Below are 19,549 nucleotides of genomic sequence, written 5' to 3'. Positions count from 1 at the left end.
GGTAACATCACTGCAGACTCATCACATCCTGGATGTTTGAACTGGTAGGTGCTGCAGAACACTGTACACCAAAACAACCAGACACAGTTTCCTCCTGCCGGCCATCACTCGGATGAACCGTTCACATCGGCCTATACTAGTGCCAGGAAAATCCCTGGGTAAAAAACCTTATGACACCCAGCATCCACTTCACCAGTAAATACTCACTGTGATATCATCACGATCAATACCAATATAAGCATCTCTGTATACACTCTCGTTACGGTCATATCCACCTTCCTCAGAAACCTGTTTCATTAATCATTCCGTGTTTAATCCAACTGTATAAGTCGGTACATGAACAACAGCAATGAGGACATACAGTTTATATTTATATATATATATTTTCTGTATATTATTTGATGTATATTGGCAACACCTTTAGTTGCATTTGCGTGCTCATCTTGATAACATATTTAATATGTAGAATTTATTCAGCATGTGTGTATAACATGAATCTTTGCAGCAACAAAGTGTGCATTTGTAAACTACAGAATAGCTTGGCATACCGATAACAAGATGGATGATGAAAAACTGTATTTGTTACAGTTATCTGTACAACTGTACAAGGCCTTTTGCCGCTAAAGCACTTTCATTGCTCTGCAAATTTCTGTTTGCCTTTCAATATAATCCCATCTGTGGACACATTCACTGAGAGGGCAGAGACGGGAACAAACATAACACTTCTCTCTATCTGTGACCTTCCAGCTCTTCATCCTCCCTCTGAATGCGATGCAACACTGGAGAAGAGCAAGGGAGAGGGAGGAAGATTGCCTCACTATTCAGGTATCTACTGACGGTACACAAGCTCAAGGACAGCAGATTCAATGCACAGAACAAAAGTGTGAGAAAGGCTACAAACCCACTTGCAAGATATTTCGCACAGGAAGTTATAGGCTTTTAAGAAATAACAGATTCAGCCCATTTCTTAAGAAAATAGTGATTAAAAAAACAAAGGTTTATGAGAAAATGACAGATATGCAAGGTTTGATTTTCACTAAACTCACGAGCAGCAAACTTATTGTTAACATTTACTAGTAATTATAGTCTTTTTGAAGATGTGTTATATATGCATATTTTTTTTATAACCTTGTTTGTTGAGAATTGTATTGAAATGTATTGAATTTAGAATTGTTTGGTTCTCTTATCAAAAGTTCAAATTGATACATTGGTACATTGGTTGACAACTGATCAAATATGCATTATTGTGTTGCATTATTTCACTGTCTCCCTCTGCAGACTTTTTCACACCAAACCTTGAGCAATGTTGAAAAACTTCAGAATATGAATGCATATAGTCCAAAACACCTGCCAGGAAAGGCTCAACATCAGCGAATCAGGCATGCTTCTTTTTTTTCATACTCAAGTTAATTTATACCAAGTGGTGCAGAACATCTGATGCCGGTACTACCACTCATATTTGTGAGCTTCAACATGCACATCCAGATTGCTAAAGCTCCCTCAATCAAAATGAACGTTCATGTTTGGAACTTTAAAAGCAGTGATCCATTGACAATATTACCTCCTTATTCATCACTGTAGTTAAAAAAATAACACATACGCACAGAAGTGGATTTTGAACTCCACTCCACTTTTCTAAGGTCCCTACAGCAATGATTTATAGTTTAAGAATTACATTTTGACAACTACACTAAGAGTGCTAATTCACTGTCCTGATATTGTGTTCTTCCGTTTAGTCTGTTGAGGAAAAATGTGCACAAGTCTTGACAGTAAACAGCTAGACGCAGTTTATTTTCCCTTGCCCAGTTTGTCATGGATCACGCAACAGCTGCTGTATGATATTTGCAGTTTCGCAGATCTCAACCGAACCCTGCTTCAAAACCAGGGCAGTGTGAAATGAAAGTGTAAAATATTTATAAATATATACACTTGAAGACAACAAAAGGAATTTTAGACCAGACACTTTAGGGATCTGCTCTCAGATTGTTTCAGTGCAGATATTCCCCCCTCACTGTGCTACTGAGTTTAGATGGGGTTGTGTGTGTGTGTGTGTGTGTGTGTGTGTGTGTGTGTGTGTGTGTGTGTGTGTGTGTGTGTGTGTGTGTGTGTGTGTGTGTGTGTGTGTGTGTGTGTGTGTGTGTGTGTGTGTAAGTGGGGGAGGGACATATGTGGTGCTTCTGAACAAATAGACCATCTGCGACGTGGTGTAGGTGCTCAGGGACCTCAGGCTTTTCATTGATTCATTGATGGTTGGTTCAATCATTCTTCAATTAAAGATGCTTTCAAGTTGCATCATGGGAATTGCTGGATCCTATGTTTTTGAAACTTGATGCATGCTAGTGACGACACCTCAGGATATCATTGGCCTCTGCTGCTTCAATTTTGACTGTTATTTTCTAAGGTGTCCCTTGCAAGTCCCCCACGTTTATGACAATGTGTGTACTGCTAAATAAATGAAGTGACCCGTCAAGCTAGTTAGAGTTAAGAGCCCAGGAACTACCTTGATGATGTTCTACCAGCACACTTGTTTGTCCATAGTTGACTGAGAGTGTATTGAAAGAGCAGGTACTTTCAATTTAAACACATTACATCCCGTGTTTGCTTTTGCATTACTTAAATTAAATTAAATCTCAAATGCAATGGTAGGTCACTGTAAAAAATATCCACAATTTTGTCTTTCTTTTCGGTATCTAGCTGCAGACATCACCTTATTTTCAAATCCAGAACCTCTACCTGAATACAACAGAGCTTGTCATTATTGGTGCCAACATAATTTTTTTTTTAAGGCCCATAAATTATTCATAGAGAGTATTACAAATGCTAGATACACAGATGAGACAGAAGCCTGCAGTGTTCACTCTGATTGAGCTGACATCATTTAGACCTCTAACAGTGTGTGTTTTTCTTCTCACCCACCTGACCGAGCACAAGGGCTGTACTGGCTCCGACCGATGTCATTTGCTTTGATGATAAGCTTCTAAGGACTTCCGGGGAAAAAAACCTGTTAGGAATTTGAGGTGACTTTCTTTGAGGAAGAACTATCTTGTTTGAATTCTTCTTTGTATAAATTCAGGATACGGCTTGGAAAAACAGGTCTAGGGAGACTTTAGTTAGTTGATACCCTTTACTTGACATGTATTGCATCTGCACAATCGACCATTTGTCAGCGCGAAAACACTCTTTACAGTGAAACCTAGTGCAAAGAAAAATCAGGTGAAGCTTGGCAGGAAGGAGAGAAAATGCAGCAATGACAAAAATCAAGTATGCTAGAACCAAAGTTATTACCCCTGGTGGAAAGCTTGTTGGTCGACATAAATATATATTTCTTGTTAAACCGCACTGCACATGAACCCGCAGTTGGAAAATCAGTGCATACATTCTTAAATCTCATGAATTGTTTAATAGTCTGTGAAGATCATTGTAATTACATGCAGGAAACACGGAGAAATGCACAGTGTGGACAGCATGTTATGCTGTGTTGAAGTGAATGATGGAATGAGTTTGTTCAGGTGAATATATTGTAGTGGTACTGTTTGTGTAACATATTTGCTCTGAGCTATCTGCCGTAGTGCAGCAGACGTCACTGCAGCAGCCATTGAAGCATGCAGTTAAGAAGGAGGCATTGGTTGCCCTCTAGTGATAACGACAGGTACTGGACGTGTTTCTAATCGTTGACATCTGAACAGCACGGACAGTTTGCTGCATAATTCCGTAGGTGCAGAGCTTTTGCCAGAGTATCAATGGCTTGAGTTGTTCTGCATCCAGTAGGATGATTTCACATGCACACGTCCTTTTGTACTAAGTCCACATTCTATAGCCTATATGAAGAGATATCATCTTTATTATACCCCGGGACAATTGTGTAAAAAAAGAAAAGAAAAGGTTGACCCTTGAGTGCATGTCAGCATTTATAGACTGTGTTTAACAGTCCAATGCAATGACTTAGAGACATCAGCACATAGTCTCACATCCTATTCTGTCTGAGAACAATTGCACATTTTACATTCATTTTGTGACACTCCATTTTGCTACAAATAAAACCAGGTAACAAGGATGGGGAACTTCCAGCGTGGTTTTGTCTCAGCTGCAATAAGAGTTTATAGTACCTACAGTGTCTTTTAAATCAGTAGCCAAACCTTCAATGTGCTCAGGTTTGTAGAAAAGTTCAACGATGTATGTGACGCATGATTGGATCCAGGTTACCGTGTCACTTTTCTTGTGTGCTGTCGAACTTTAATCCGGATCCTGCGTTCCCATCGGAGAGTTTATTTCCCGTTGAATCACAGCCGAATCTGTTTATGTTGTGTTCCTGCGTTCCCATCGGAGAGTCTATGCTGCGTTCACACCGGTCGCGTTGATTTTTTGACGCGCGTCGAGATTACATACAAAGTCTATGCACAGACGCGATGAGACTGGCGCGCCGCGATTTTGCAATGGCGCGGCGGACGCTTTTTTGCGTTGGACTTTGGTGTGAAAACACGACCGGCGGCGCGTTGGACGCGATTTTGCAGTGCGTCAAAAAAAATCAACGCGACCGGTGTGAACGCAGCATTAGGACTTTGCACCCTCAGCTGCCATCAGGACTGTCTGAGGCCTCGGCCTCATCTGCAGATCCAGTCAAGGACGGGTAGGGCCGTGGCTGGTCTAAGTTGACATAGTTCACCTTCAGATTGATGTAGTGCTCTCCTTCCAGACTGGACAGGATGTGTTGCACTTCTGTAACTAGGCAGTTGAAGCTAGGTCTGCACTCAGGCTCCGGGTCCCAACATGTCAGCATTATAGAGTAGCTGTGGAATGAATAAATGTGTCAATTAGGGAATGAGCAAGTGCGTCAGTACATATGTGGGTCGGTAACTGAACTATTGGATGCCATTGTGAGTTTGAAAATAATTGATTCAATTGAGATAATGATGATAAGATACTGCAAAAAATGTGTTCAGTCATTGTGGCATGTGATGTTTACAGGGTGCAGTTATGATTCTTACAGAGTATCAGGGCAAAACTGTGGCTGGGGAAGCCGACGTCCCTTCAACAGGTAGTGTGCGATGTCATAGGGGTCCACATTTGGATATGGGCTCGCACCTCTGGTCAACAGCTCCCACATTAAGATGCCGTATGACCACTGGGAAACAGAAATGCAATATGTTGGAGATACGTAATAGTTGTGACAAGCATATTGCAGTAGACTGGAGAAAGAACACTCACCACATCAGACTTGGCCGTGAACTTTTGTGTTTGCAAGCTTTCGATGGCCATCCACTTCACTGGCAGCTTTACCCGTTTGTGATCTTGAATACTGTAGTACTCCTTGTCATAGATGTCCCTTGCCATGCCGAAGTCAGCCACCTTTACTGTAAAGGTTTCATCAAGCCTGAAATAAGAAGGCACCTTAAGAAAACATCTTCTCTCTGCCACTTCCTGTTGAGATGACACATCTCTAGACTCAAGGTGTGCTCAAGAGGTGAAGGCCAGGTGAACTTTAATTTACACCATTTTGGACAATCAGTGTTGATAAGCAGCAGTGAGGTCTCCTTAGAGATTTGCTATGCACAGGTGGGATGCAGAAATAGTGAAATGTGGGAGAGTGGCATCAATTGTATTATCTAATTCTTCTCAAAGAAAGCAAAAAGGTGTTCTAAAAATGTTCTACTATTCCTTGAATATGTTTGGGCAAATAAGCTGATCGAAACAGAAACACCACCAATATCTCAAATATGTATCGCCTTCAGATGGAAAGGGAAGTATATTTATATACAGGTGTACATACAATTTTAAACATACTGTCATACTTTTCATTTGGTGGGATCATCAGAGCAATTTATTTCTTTATCCATTTAAATCAAAAACACTTGAAAAAAAAAAAGTTTAATGCTGAAGAAAAATACAAGCTGCATCAGTAATCTGGTGTATTTATACCCTTTATGTCCCTTTTACTAACTTTGTGATGTTACCTTTAAGGATTAACAAATGTCTCTGTGCTGTAGTCAACCATAGATCGGTACAAACCAAGACTAATATTTCTGGCATATATTATATCAGTAAAGATATTCCAAAACTTAAATACACCTTTATAATACATCACCTCACAAAGGTTATCCACTGACATGCCACAGGCCTGTAATCAGTGTATGATTCACACTCACATGCAGTTACGGGCAGCCAGGTCTCTGTGGACAAACTTCTTCTGGGCTAGATACTCCATCCCCCTGGCAACCTGAAGGCCAAAGCCTATCAGGTCTTTCACTGTCGGGTTCTGTGAAGGACAAGGAAGTATCGAATAGACAAACATACATGTTCTGAAGTATTAAAAAAATACCCGCAAACCTCACGGGCCAGAAAGTTTCATTGCGTAATTTACCCTTTTCTCAGAGCGGATGAAGTGACGCACATCTCCATGCTTCATATACGGTAGAACCACCAGAGGGAGCCCTTCTTTAGGCAGCATGATGCCCAGCAGAGACAGTATGTTGGGGTGGTGGAAACCTTTCATGATGATGCCCTCTCTGAGGAACTGATCCACCTCCCCCAAATCTGTGATCCCTGTTCAACACATACAGATATACAGATTAATCCAACAGCCAGGAGCTCATATGATACTGATTTCATTTATTTAAAAAAAAGGTATTCACATACTGTTCAGTGATTTGACAGCACAGTGGGTCTCTTGATTTTTGCTGTCTATCAGGTATCCATGATAAACTGTACCAAAGTGGCCTGCATGAGAAGAAAATGTGGTCATTGTGAATATTTAGTGCTAAAGTATTGAAAGGAAAGAACAAAAACAACAAATATAAAAGACAAGAGACTTACCTTTGCCAATGATTTGGCTATCCTCAATTCGGAGCATCTCTGCCGGGATCAGGACATCTTTGACTTCTTCAAGAAGTTCAGAGCTCAGACTGACCATTGAGATATTGTCCCGGGACATTAGAGGAATGGACAGATGATCATAGCTGGCAGCATACGCTAAACCGTGGAAGGCCATTCCTCCTGAACCTGATGTTTGACTGGACAGATCCACTGCAGCACACAAGGGAACCATGTCACGAATATGTTGGACTCAACAGGCCATTGCATCTTTTGTTACTTCTCTTAGAAAACAGACTACAGTGTGTGATACAATCTTCACTTACAGTGAAACAAGTTAGACGAGACCATCCAATACTCGGAGGGAAACTGATTATGTTTGTTGAACATTTGTTTAGCAGCTGCTGCTGATGATTAAAAGTTACAGTAAAATGGATAATGAATGAATGAGTCTGTCACCTCGTCTGTAGTCACCTGTCGGAGAGATATCATGACCGCTGTCCATTCGGTTCCGTGAAAACACTGTTGACAAACGACTCTCTATGTTTGCTAAAAGGAGACACGTGATGAATTAAATTACTGTGCAATAAACTATGAAAACATGCCATAAAGTAAGTCAAAAAGGAAACGTCACAGTTGATCAGGTTAATAGTAAACAGGCCATTAGTGCCGGGTTAAAGTTAAATTGCAAGTGTTGTCGATTTCAGGATTTCCTAACCTCTCTTTTTCTTCCTCAAATGGATCATCACAAGTAATGCAAGGCCGGCACCTACTACCAATGCGGCTAAAATGCCCACCACAATGCCCGCAATCACAGTGTTGTTGTTGCTGTCATCGTTGACTACTGTTCCCACACCGTAAACTTCCCCATTCACGGACACCTACAGCAGTGGAACAGATGACGACTCTCGGTAAAAAACATTTAAATGAGTATGAAGTTACTCAGGTTGACGTTGATGATTTAAAAGCAGACTCTCTCACCTCGACAGGCAATCCCTCGCTGGGAATAACCAGGCCTTTAGGAATCCTGCAGGTCAGCTCATTTAACAGAACCTGGGCATTGCAGTCCGCACCCCCAATGGTCATTGTGATGTTCATACATGAACTCACTGTACTCAGTTTGCTGTGCTGTTCATTTGCGAAAAAAAGAGAAGAATGCACTGATATTAACAATTGTGCTGTTCAAGTGTTGTTGGGATTGAGATTTTAATACAACAAAACTTGTTGTATAAATAGATGTGGGAAAAAAACATAATGGTAGAGTGTGTACATTACATACATGCAGTGAAACTTCCGTGTCTCCTGGTTTTAGTCGTAATTTATTGTCATCATTTTCAATGGGAAAGATTTTGGCATCAGGGTGATAGTTGAAACGTTTCTTCCAGAGGTTACTTTTCCCATCCATGTGAATGGAAATATATCCCGGGTCAGACTTTTCTTCTGGCATTTCCTCTGGATAAGCAGGAGCCCAGCACTCCATATATGTGGCATTACTCATGCCGCTGCAGACCTGAAGTGAAATAAGCATATTATGTGTTGTTATTGTTAGAAATCACAACAACAGTTTGTATAAATATCCAGTTTCATTTGAAACTGAAAGAATGAGTAAGACTGGCAACTCATGGCTGAAATCGTTGAATGACCTGGTTTGAAGTTAACTGAAATGAAAGTAGTTTAATTGAATAATGTACTGTCTATACAGACTTACACAAGGATACAATCAAAGTGTTAACTTACTCGAACAATATGCACATTGTGATCTTTGGATGTGTACTGAACCACAGTTTTGTGGGCAGAGTCAAGATTCTGACCTTTTATCACCAGCTTGGAGCCACTGTATAACGGTACAAATGAGCAATATGTTATTATTTGCAAGCATTGTCTTTTTAAGTTTAGGCAATGAAAGGTATTTTTTTACAATGACATCACTTCATTTGGAGTCCAATAATACGACATGAGCAGACTGGGATCAGCGTCCTAACCTTTGGAAACTGCAATCAGGATGTACAGCGGTTATAACAGGATTTCTCTTGTAGGAGAACATCTTGGTGGTCGTCACTTGAAGGTTGTCAATGAAGATTATCACAGGAACCTTCCCAAGTCCTGCTGCAGCTGCTGTGAGGCAGACAATCGAAGAAGTCCCACTTCCTTCAGGAACACTGAAAAGAAAAGAGATAACCAGAAACCAAAACCAAATGAAATGAATGTGTTGTAGAGCATAATTCATTTGTTAGCAAAAGACGAATTATTCTATCTTGCGCACCTTTGGATGTTACAATTTTTGTCAGCAAATAAGATCTTTCTCTGTGTCCCAGAATTAAGATATCTGCCCGTCAGTGTAACCATCGTTCCTCCAAACACAGGTCCATAGTCAGGCCTGATTTCTGTTATGCTCGGCTCCTGGTTAGACAGAGGTGAAAGATTTTCACTAAACAATGTTACATTATATCATTTAGGCAAATAGAGACCATACACAGAAAACTGTTAAATGTTTCCATTCTCACCACAAAAGAGAAGCCAGACATCTGTGCTGTGCCTTCAATTGTGTAGCGGCCCTCCACTTCCCCCTCGTGTATTTCCAGAGTGATGTTGAGGTCCTGGTTTGGCGTGTTTTCCTGAATCTTGCATACTAGACTGTATTAAAGAAAACAAGGACTGACATGTCTATGAATTCAATAGATGAAGACATTCCAACGGCTAGTCAGACAGAAATGAACAGCAGTAAATGTGGCAAAGAGTATTTATAAGTTTCAACAATTTTGTTTAATTTTGCAGCAGCAACAACTGATCATATACCTTTTGCTATGTCGATAAATGTTGAACATCTACCGGCGCTATCTAGAAATGGAAATAGTGTCAACACAGAAAAACTTGACTGGTCAACTCTCACTGAAGAGGACGTCTTAGTGTATTCTGCTCGTACAGACCAGTCCTTCAGTCATATTCATCTAGCTAGAGATGCAGCTATGTGTACTGACGTTAACTGTAAGGATGTGGTGCATAGGAGAGATCTCTGCTTCATGTACAATGATATAGTAAGTGCTCTGTATAAAGACAGCAAGCCCTACTACAAGCATCATAATAAGACCCATAACATCAAACCTGGCTGGAACGAGTATGTAGCTGAGTATCGTGCTGAAGCCTGTGAAGCCTTCAACTCATGGGCTCTAGCTGGTAGACCCAGACAAGGACCAGTGCTTGAGTACAAGAAGCTCACCAATGCTAGATATAAGTATGCCATTCGCTTCATTTGCAAGAATGATCAAGCCATGAGGGCTGACTCCATGGCCAAGAAGCTGCTAAGCAACAACGTAGTTGATTTTTGGAAAGAAGTGAGAGCTCTTAACTGTAAAACATCTTTACCATGCACTATAGATGGAGTTTCAGGAACAGACAACATTGCTGAGTTATGGCAACAGCATTATAGCACCTTATTGAACTGCATCAAAAGTGATTTGTACAGCGTGGACAGTTCTGAGAGTAATGAGTGAATGGCAATTACATCATATGAGGTGCACCAAGCTATCAACAAACTGTCTGAAGGCAAAGCAAGTGGTTTAGACCATATTACTGCTGAACACCTTAAATATGCTAGTCCGAGGTTAGCTCCTCTCCTCGCTATTCGTTTTACTGGCTTCATGATTCACGGCTTGTTACCAGACTCAATGCTGTCTGTTCTCTTAGTGCCAGTCATTAAAAACAAAGCTGGTAAAGTATGTAGCCTAGAGAATTACAGGCCCATTGCTTTGGCCAGCGTCCTGTCAAAAGTCCTGGAAAGAATTCTGCTGGACAGAATACAGGACTTCATCACCTCCACAGATAACCAGTTGGGCTTCAAAGCCAAACATGGCACTGACTTGTGTATATACGCCTTAAAGGAAACTGTAAACAAATACAGAGGTCAAAACTCATCACTTCTTATGTGTTTTATTGATGCCTCCAAAGCTTTTGATCGTGTTAATCACAGTAAATTATTTTTTAAACTGAGCCAAAGAGGTGTCCCCACATACACAGTGAGAATTCTGGCTTACTGGTATGCGCACCAGAGTATGCAAGTAAAATGGGGTAAAAGTGTGTCAGCCCCATTTGGGGTTAGCAATGGTGTCAGACAAGTTCTGTTTAATCTGTATATTGATGATCTGTCCAAGCAATGGAAAGCCTGTAATACTGGGTGCATGATTGGAAATACTCTGGTTAATCACATCATGTCTGCAGATGATCTGGTGATCTTTAGTCCATAGCGCTGGTCTTCAGCAGCTCCTCACTATATGTACTGTGTACGGTGTGGAACATGACATCAAATACAACGCCAGTAAGAGTGCTATCCTGATCTGTCCAACTAAAGAGGACAAATGTCTAAACTTCCCTAACTTCAAATTGTCTGACAATAATCTTGGTGTCTGTAGTGAAGTAAAATATCTTGGTCATTTTTTAACAGAACACATGACTGACGATAACGACATTTCCAGGCAATGTCGTATGATGTCTGCACAAGCAAACAGTCTCTCACGCAAGTTTGGTCTGTGTACAGATGGAGTGAAGATGTCTCTGTTCAGAGCATATTGTACTCCACTCTACACTGCACACTTGTGGTCAAACTACAGAAAAAAGAGTTTACAGAGACTTCAAGTAGCGTACAATGACGCCATGAGAATACTGTTAAAGAGACCGAGATGGAGTAGTGCCAGTGAAATGTTTGTGGCTGCACGAGTCAACACTTTCCAAACAGTTTTAAGAAATCTCATGTACAAATTCATCTGTAGACTGAATGACTCTGTAAATGGGATCATACTTGTTTTAACCAACATAAGGTTTAGCACCACACGCTACCAGTCCCAGCTGTGGCGACATTGGTACAGCTGTCTCTTTGTAAGGCATTGCTAGGCCTATGTACTTTTATTGTTTGTGTCTGTCTTTTTATGTATCCGTCTGTATGGACCCCGAGTCTGAAATAAAGTATATCTGTCTATCTATCACTGTTCCCTCATTAACTGAGAGAATGAACTGTGTCTGACATCGTATGCATGTATGCTACTCACACTTTACTATTGCTCTTAGGCAGCACGGTACACAAGGTCCCAGAGCCCACTGTGATGATGTGGGTTTTGCCGCTGATGATGGCGGGTCGCAGAGGAGACTGAAAGTCCCTGCCACACAGTGTCACTTCTGTCTCAGCACCAGCAGGAACCATTTTAGGGAAAAACTGCAGAGAAAAGGGTTTTCATCCAGAGCAATCAGCGTCTCAGTACAATCAGTACTATTATTGTGATTGGTGTAACTTTATTACGCACAGGGCCTCATGCAGGAAACAATATTTGAAAAAGTCCTCTTATTTTTGTTCATATCCATGATTTGTTCTTCTTTTTGTTAGTACCCGTTCATTCCTGGGATTCACCAATGTTTTCTTATTTTATACTCTTTACGAGTGCTCAAGAGCCAAGATAAGGAAAAACATGTTGTTTTCCATGTTCGCAAATGTCCAATGCAAGAAAACATAAAGAAATATTTCATATCAAATTTAGATTATTATATGTTTTAGAGTAATCATTATTACTGGATTATTACATTTGTGGGCTGAATAAATACTACTGATCCCGATGAAAACTATAAAATCCTCGGATGATATTGTGTGTGTTCAGCCTCTGAATGGTTTACATATCTGCTCTTTGCTCTTTGGTGGCATCCCTCCGATTCTTGGGCATGTGCCAGAGTATTTTCAAACGAAACAACACCTGCCATTATATAGTATTTAGGGGAGGTTACCTGTGCTCGTAAAAAACAATCGGCTACATGCCTCAAATTAATTATCAGGTGCGATTCATCATTTAGCACACCTGGATGAGAGCAGATTTGGATGGTTAAGAACATTTGATGCATCTGGCATTGACTTCTCTCATTTTTTTCTTTTTTTACGGAAAATAAAGGACAAATTGAACTGGATGTTGATGCATGAGGCCCATGGCGTTTTAAACTTCATGCAGTGGCTAATCAGTTACGCCTAGCTGCAGATCTACCTCTGTTATGACAGGTGCACACGAGTCTGCGGTCCACTGAGAGGCACACTCATGCCGCCTTGAGCAGATTCCTGAACACCAGCCACAGTTCATGAAGAGTGGGGCCGTCAAACACATGGAGCACGTCATAAAATGTGCACACCCTGGTCCTGCAGAGGGCACCCTGAACATCTTGATGCAGGAGAGAAGAAGGCGAGGGTGGATTGAGCCAGAAACAGAGAAAAACTGTCAAAAGGTAAGCAGGGAAACATGGATCCTCTCCTACAAGTCAACCCACTGTTCTGCAGAAAAGCATTTCGGATTCATACTTTTAACACAGTTTAGCCTTTTGGCCTAATTAAAGAACAGAATTGATCATGAGTCCTCCAGCTGAGTATGGATGCAGTGCTTTTTGCACTTTATCTCCGTAACTTGAAGATATATCTGTGTTCATTTGTTACTGATCTGATTATAGTGCACGGGTTGTGGCACTTGAACCACTGAATCCACTATCCAATAGATTTGAAATCCTGTTCAACCAATTATCCACTGACAAATGGTTGTAGGTTGACTGTGTGTGTGTGTGTGTTTGCCTTGTGTCTTTGACCATTTTGACTCTGATGAAGACACAGTGGGGTCGAAATGTTGGTCTGTTTGCACTATTAAAGGCTGCAAACCCCCCAAAAAGACAAGCAGTACCTGCAGTGGATATTACAACATGTACCTTATTTCCCACTACGAAGAGAAGTGAATCGTTTGAGTACACATCTGCTGTCCTGGAGACTTGGCTTTCTCCAAGAGAGAAGTTGGCAAAAATAATAGGCCTGTACCGAGCAAGAATCACCTAAACCACACAAAACAGAGAGGTAATGTCACAAGGGTTTTCATTTTTGAGAGTCTTAATATACACCTGCTTCTGGCTGACGTAGAGTAACAACAAAAATTGTATGTTTACACATTTGAAATGATGTTTATTGTGACTACGGAAGAAGACACTTGGTATAATACATTCAAACTGCAGAGGCACACCACTTGATTACTATTCTATGCTGCTACCTGCAATATTCGGCCATCTGAGGTACCAAAGTGACCCAGCGTGTGATTCCCAATAGTGGTGACCAGGACAGCAGTAAAAAGGACGTCTCTCATCTGCGTGTTGAAGAGGTCTAGTCTGAAGTGCGGCTTTGACACGAGAGTGGGTTTGACACTGCATGTGTCATTACCTCCAGAGCTCTGTGCAAGCAGGAGAAAAACATACAGAGCAAGGGTGTTAGTTTTTACATCGACACATCTAAACTATCTGCCTCCGTCAGCATCAGTCTCCTTCTAGGAAGGATGTGCTGTACAGCATCGCCTCCAGTCGTAGAGTAACAAGCTGTGAGAGGAACAAGGTCATAAAACAGCAGTGACTCCGGCTCCATATGTTGACTTGGTGACGGATTCTCAGTGCAGATTGTCATATACTGAAACTGGACTTTCCATAATCATAAAACAGTTGATGAATGATGCGTGTGAATGGTTGGCAGAGTATAAGTTTGGTTGACAAAAAGTAATTACTCAAAAAAAGAGGATATGTTAAATAGGGGTGTAACGGTTCACAAAATCCACGGTTCGGTACGTTTCGGTACAGTAGAAAACTATAAATGCCAGAGAAATGTACTTGATTTTAAAATATATTTATTCATTACAACTAACATCATAAAGTTATTCTTTGACTTTGAACAATGATGGAACTATACCTGAGTGACCCATCTTCTGGGGTGTCTTCTTAGCAACACATAAGCATAAAAAACTAAAACTGCTCCTTAATGTTATGTAGTACTGTTACTTACATCTTGCTTACATCTTGTATCGTTACTTACATCTTGCAAAAGAGATTTTTATCTCAATGGGACTACCTGGTTAAATAAAGGTTTAAAAAAAAAAAAAATTCAAACGTATTCGGTTCGTCATGCGTACCGAACCGTGAGCCTCGTACCGAACGGTTCAATATGAATACGCGTACCGTTATGCCCCTAATGTTAAACTAATGATACACATTCCACTGCAACGCAATTTAGCTGACCTGCCCCATCATGCCCGTTTGTTTCCCACGATTTGAATGTCTCTATATTTACGTCATTTGATCTTTTCAGTCACTTAGTATTCCAGCATTTGAAGCTTGAATACATATGGTATCCATGTTATTTTTTTAGATGCAGCTTTAAGATAGATTCATGAGTTTTTCATTTATCGATTAAGTGAAATATTCTTTCCTCCCCACCCCTCACTTCTTTAATATTATACCCGTTTCCAACTCAAATAGCATGTGTAAAAGCCAGGCACAGTCGAACACTGTCCCTCCCCTTGAAATTCCACCTTTTTATCAGCAGGCTTTATAACTTGTGTTTCTTGGCACACATTCCTGTCGGTGTACAGATGACTGTACAGTTTGAACTCCACAAAGGGGAAAAGACCACACCTTTATCATTGTGTCGAGCACCACAGCCAAATGCTCTATTTCAAGAGGGTGTTTTGAGAGTGAACCCTGCATTTTATTTTAGGTTTATCTTCCAACAATTTTCTCAGTAACTCATAAATGAATTGTTCCGGGCAGGAAAATTGTAGCAACCGGAAGAATCCAACTTAGTCTAATCATTGAGCCTCTAATCTTGATAAAACAGTTTTCATATCAAATCTCTGTGCTGTAAACGGTTGCCACCCATTCACAGAGAAATACTGAAACTTAACAGAGCAGAGAAACAGTGTGGCAATGTGCAGGTCAGACGACTGACTCATCCACCCCTCCCAGTTCTCTGATATGACCTGCTCTCTCACACACCTTCGTCAGGGCCCACAGGCATACACTACTCCAGTCGTCAAGATTTACTTTACACTGTCCATTATTGCTCAAGAGGACGATATAAAACTGTCGGCTGAATGATAAACTTCATTGCTCCGATCAAAGGTGAGTTAATTACACAGCGTTTGTCAGAACAGGTCACTTCCTGTCTGGGCATAGGACCTTTGCACTGTTCCTCTGCTCTGACGACAGTCAGGCATAACAAAAAAAGAAAAGAAGAGTTACTCACTTCATGTGGGCAGCTCTCGCACGGCTGGAAGTGACAGAGACCTCTAGAAAGCTGCTCTGAACCCGACTTGCAGCAGTCCTCCACACCTGCGTCTATCGCTTGGTTTACATAAGCCAAAGGGAAGGCACACAGGGCGGAGTTTTTTTGAGGTTCGCCATGTGCATTCACCTCTGCAAACACCCCAAACAGAATGTCTTTTGTCTTTTTCAACCCCAGCTCTTCTGCCAAGTCCTTCCCCACTCGCCCAAAGTGTGCCGCCTGCAGCCCGTTGTACACAGTGTCTCCCGAATCCTCTCTCCGTCTCCTGCGCTTTGGTTTGTAGCGGCACTCCAGGACCACCTCTCTGTACATCCACACCTCTGGAATTAGTATCGGCAGTCGTCCAAGACGAGTCTGAAAAGCTGAGTTACTCTTGGATGGGGTTTCTCTCTGCAGGGACAGGAAGTAGACGTACTCCTCGGTGGAGAAGCTGTAGATGTAATCGATCTTGTAAGAGTCCCGTAGACTGGGGAGCACTGTCAGGCCATTCATGATCATATGAAAGCCATCTTCAGTTGAAAGTGGCCTCACCACTGATATTGACCTCCTTGGATACCTCTGTGCCACTTCGGCATTGACAGAGGCTGCGATAAAGAACAACGCTGTAGCTCCCTGATCAACGAGGGTGACTTTGGTGCCGAGGGGGCTGGCCAGGCAGTCTGTACAGCTGGTTGGAGAGTTTAGCTCCTTTTTGTATAAGCACACCGGCTCAGGCTTTGGAGAGCCAGTGTCAATGAAGTGACAGATCCCATGTTGAGTACTCCCACAAATGTACAAGTAGGGAGAGGGAAATGCAGAACGATCAAAAAGCAGAACCTCATTGTCTGTATCCACGGGATCCCCAGGATCTATTTCTATGTCACACAACAAACAAGTTTCACAGTCAGGACTGCCAACAGGTCCAGTTTTCACCTTCCAGATTTGTTCCATATCATAGTTGACTGCCTCTATTGCATTCTGACATGCAACATACACGTCTGACCGATTCTCCTCCAAGTTCACAGCTATGTTCTGTATAGGGTTGTCTGTCTGGAAGTGGGGGAGGGAATATTTTACAGAGAAATCCACCAGCCTGTGTGGAGTAGAAGCACATGTGTGCTGTCCCGAGGCTGTTTGTGTTTGTATCCATATGCATACTGTCAGCAAGGCGGCCCAAGTGACCATCTCCACGCCACAGCCCACCGTGATTGAGTATCACCTGGAAGATGCTTTCCTCAAAGAGAACATTCTGGAGAACCAGCAGGAGCTCTGTGAGGGAGAACACAGAAGGAATGTTGAGATTTAACAGACAGTGAGCAGCAACATTTGAATCTCACATTCAACAGAGATTCATTGCTTTTGAAGTGGAAGTGGATACTGTAAACATGCTTGTTTAAACTGAGAAATGCAGCATGGGGAACTGAGGGAAGAGGAAAAAGTATCAGCTGCTGAGCCCCGTGATTCAGTAGATGCTGCTTTTTCAGACAAATAAGACTTGACGTGCACAGATATGGCATAGCTGTGAAACTTATTGGGCTATAGAGCTGATAAAGCCCAAAATAACAAGTTGTAAGAGTCAAGATAAAATCGACTGTGGGCAAGACATGACTTGCTGCGACCTGCGGAGCAACTATGGAAATGTTCAGGCCCCAGAGCCATAGACAGAGTAAACTGAGTAATAGCTTACCCTAAATTAGTCAAAAAGTAAAAATTCATGGGTACTCATTTATGCAAATGATAATGATCCTGTATCAGAATCTGAATACACTATTATGGAATGGAGAACTATTTTAAAATGTCCAAAACTGAGTCCGCTGAGCATTAAAGTCAAGATGATCAGGATCATGTATTCATAATAACTGCTACCTGTGCAGGTAGGCGATGAGCTGTGAATTATGAGAAAATGTGTTCAGTCATTCATTAACATGAACAAATAGATACTAGACATCTTCCATAACAAATCTAGGCTGTTTAAAAATAAATCTTCTTACCTCACTTTGACAAGGGGTGAATGTCGTCGTGACTTGTCCAACAGTCTCAAAATGTGAATTATTTGAGAGATAAATTCCCTGTGTCAGTGAAGGTCCATTCATGGACCTGCAGCAGCTTTTCACTTGACAGCCCCGAAGTCCCACTGGCACCGAGTTTACCCTGATAATGAACTACATCTAGGCTTTGATATAAAACTACAGTCTACAGATGAAAACAGGATCTTACTCACCTTCAAAATAAAAGTGCGCATGGTGGGAGTGTGATGATTAATGATTAGTTTCTAATGCTTTTAGCAAGAATTTGAGGCACCATCTCCAATACCATTGTTCATTTGAATTATGATTTATTACTGATTTGATTTTAGTCAATGATAATAACAGTAATATTTTTTCCCAGAGGGGAAATTCATGTCACAGCAGTGAAATAGTCTGAAAAGGGAGAAACAATATTATGGAGATGGGATTCAAAATAAATTGTATACATTACAATTGAAAACATGATTTTGTTTTACATTACAAACATGATGTGTTGATATCATAAGCCTATAATGATGTTACTGATCTTTATAATTATGCTGTACCAATATTTATGCTGTAACAATTACACACACAGATCATGAAAATCTGACCTTACAGTTTACAGAATGAAGTTCAAGTGACCTTTATTGAAAAATGTAACAACTGAATTCAAACATCCTTAAATTTAAGCAGAACTGTGAGTTTAGGTTTGATTAAGTGTAACATTTATTCAGATTGTCCATATACCTCGTCATTGCCTGAGCTAACTTGGATAGGTTATTTTATTATTTGGCAACTAAATTGTTCCTTTATATTCTACAATTGGATTTTGCCTCCAAGTATAAGTACCAATCAGGAAACCTGTCCTTGAGTAAGATTTAAGATTTATTTTGAAAGTTGAAGACCGGAAATGCTACCGTCATTCTGACCTGCTTGACTGTAGAGTGGGTGCTCTCCTGTCAAGCCGCGCCCGCAATAAGGAAGTTTGAAATAGTTGCGAAATCTGACCGCCTCAAAATATCCTCTTCGTTTCCGTCCCAAGAGTCAAATCATATCAACAACTGGGTTTCCACTCAGGCGGCACTGTGTGGAATTTAGTGGAAAAACGTTCTCAACATTTAAAAGCAGTCTGAGCTCCGCCTGGGGGATTGTTGCCAAGACATGCATTGCTTTCAGATGATGGAATGAAGTTACTCCTCAAATATAGACAACTCCAGCCAGCAAGTTGTGGGAGGAATGTCTCCCCTCTCCAGTCACACCACCTCATATACTGTCAGCAATGTGACCTTTAACAGATAAAAATAAATGATTCACGGAAAGGAGAAAGTAAATAAACTCACTCATGTTGGCTGTAACGTAAAAAAAACAGACTATTCATCATCATAACAAAATGTCCTAGTAGAAAGGTTGTCATTGGTATGATGAAGCATTATAGATCCAACAGTTAAACATCTACCACTGAATCCAAAGGTCGGTAATCACAGACTGTTTGAAAAGTCACCGTTGCCATATTCACTGCCACTAGAGAACACTTTGATAAGTAATGCAGAACCAAAAACATGCATGGCACAGAGAAAACAAACAAACTGTCAAAACACAACAGTGTTAAGGACACCACATGTGTAACTGACTGAAAACCTGGCTCAATCAC

At 41.1% G+C, this 19,549-nt stretch overlaps 1 protein-coding gene across 2 annotated transcripts; it reads right to left on the bottom strand.

Annotated features, from left to right (window-relative positions):
• Nucleotides 1-3,119: 3,119 nt before the first annotated feature.
• Nucleotides 3,120-18,020, bottom strand: LOC306775742 (macrophage-stimulating protein receptor-like). 2 transcript variants are annotated; one of them, XM_079266230.1, is made up of 21 exons: nucleotides 17,881-18,020; nucleotides 15,872-17,158; nucleotides 13,857-14,033; nucleotides 13,525-13,644; nucleotides 12,822-12,992; nucleotides 11,847-12,010; nucleotides 9,312-9,441; nucleotides 9,071-9,207; nucleotides 8,790-8,966; nucleotides 8,545-8,641; nucleotides 8,087-8,317; nucleotides 7,789-7,935; nucleotides 7,526-7,688; nucleotides 7,267-7,356; nucleotides 6,811-7,020; nucleotides 6,634-6,714; nucleotides 6,359-6,540; nucleotides 6,144-6,253; nucleotides 5,206-5,371; nucleotides 4,986-5,122; nucleotides 3,120-4,787 (listed from the first exon to the last, which is right to left on the bottom strand). In XM_079266230.1, exons 2-21 carry the CDS (start codon nucleotides 17,072-17,074, stop codon nucleotides 4,568-4,570), a joined length of 4,113 nt encoding a protein of 1,370 aa, XP_079122356.1. In that variant the 5' UTR covers nucleotides 17,075-17,158; nucleotides 17,881-18,020; the 3' UTR covers nucleotides 3,120-4,567. The 2 variants fall into 2 exon arrangements, with proteins under 2 accessions (XP_079122356.1, XP_079122357.1); XM_079266231.1 differs by having other exon boundaries at nucleotides 7,282-7,356.
• Nucleotides 18,021-19,549: the final 1,529 nt, after the last annotated feature.

The sequence above is a fragment of the Melanostigma gelatinosum genome (assembly GCF_949748355.1).
Source record: "Melanostigma gelatinosum genome assembly, chromosome: 3".
Lineage (NCBI taxonomy): Eukaryota > Metazoa > Chordata > Actinopteri > Perciformes > Zoarcidae > Melanostigma > Melanostigma gelatinosum.
The sequence above is the reverse complement of the archived record's forward strand: the minus strand, read 5'-3'. Positions and strand labels throughout refer to the sequence as shown.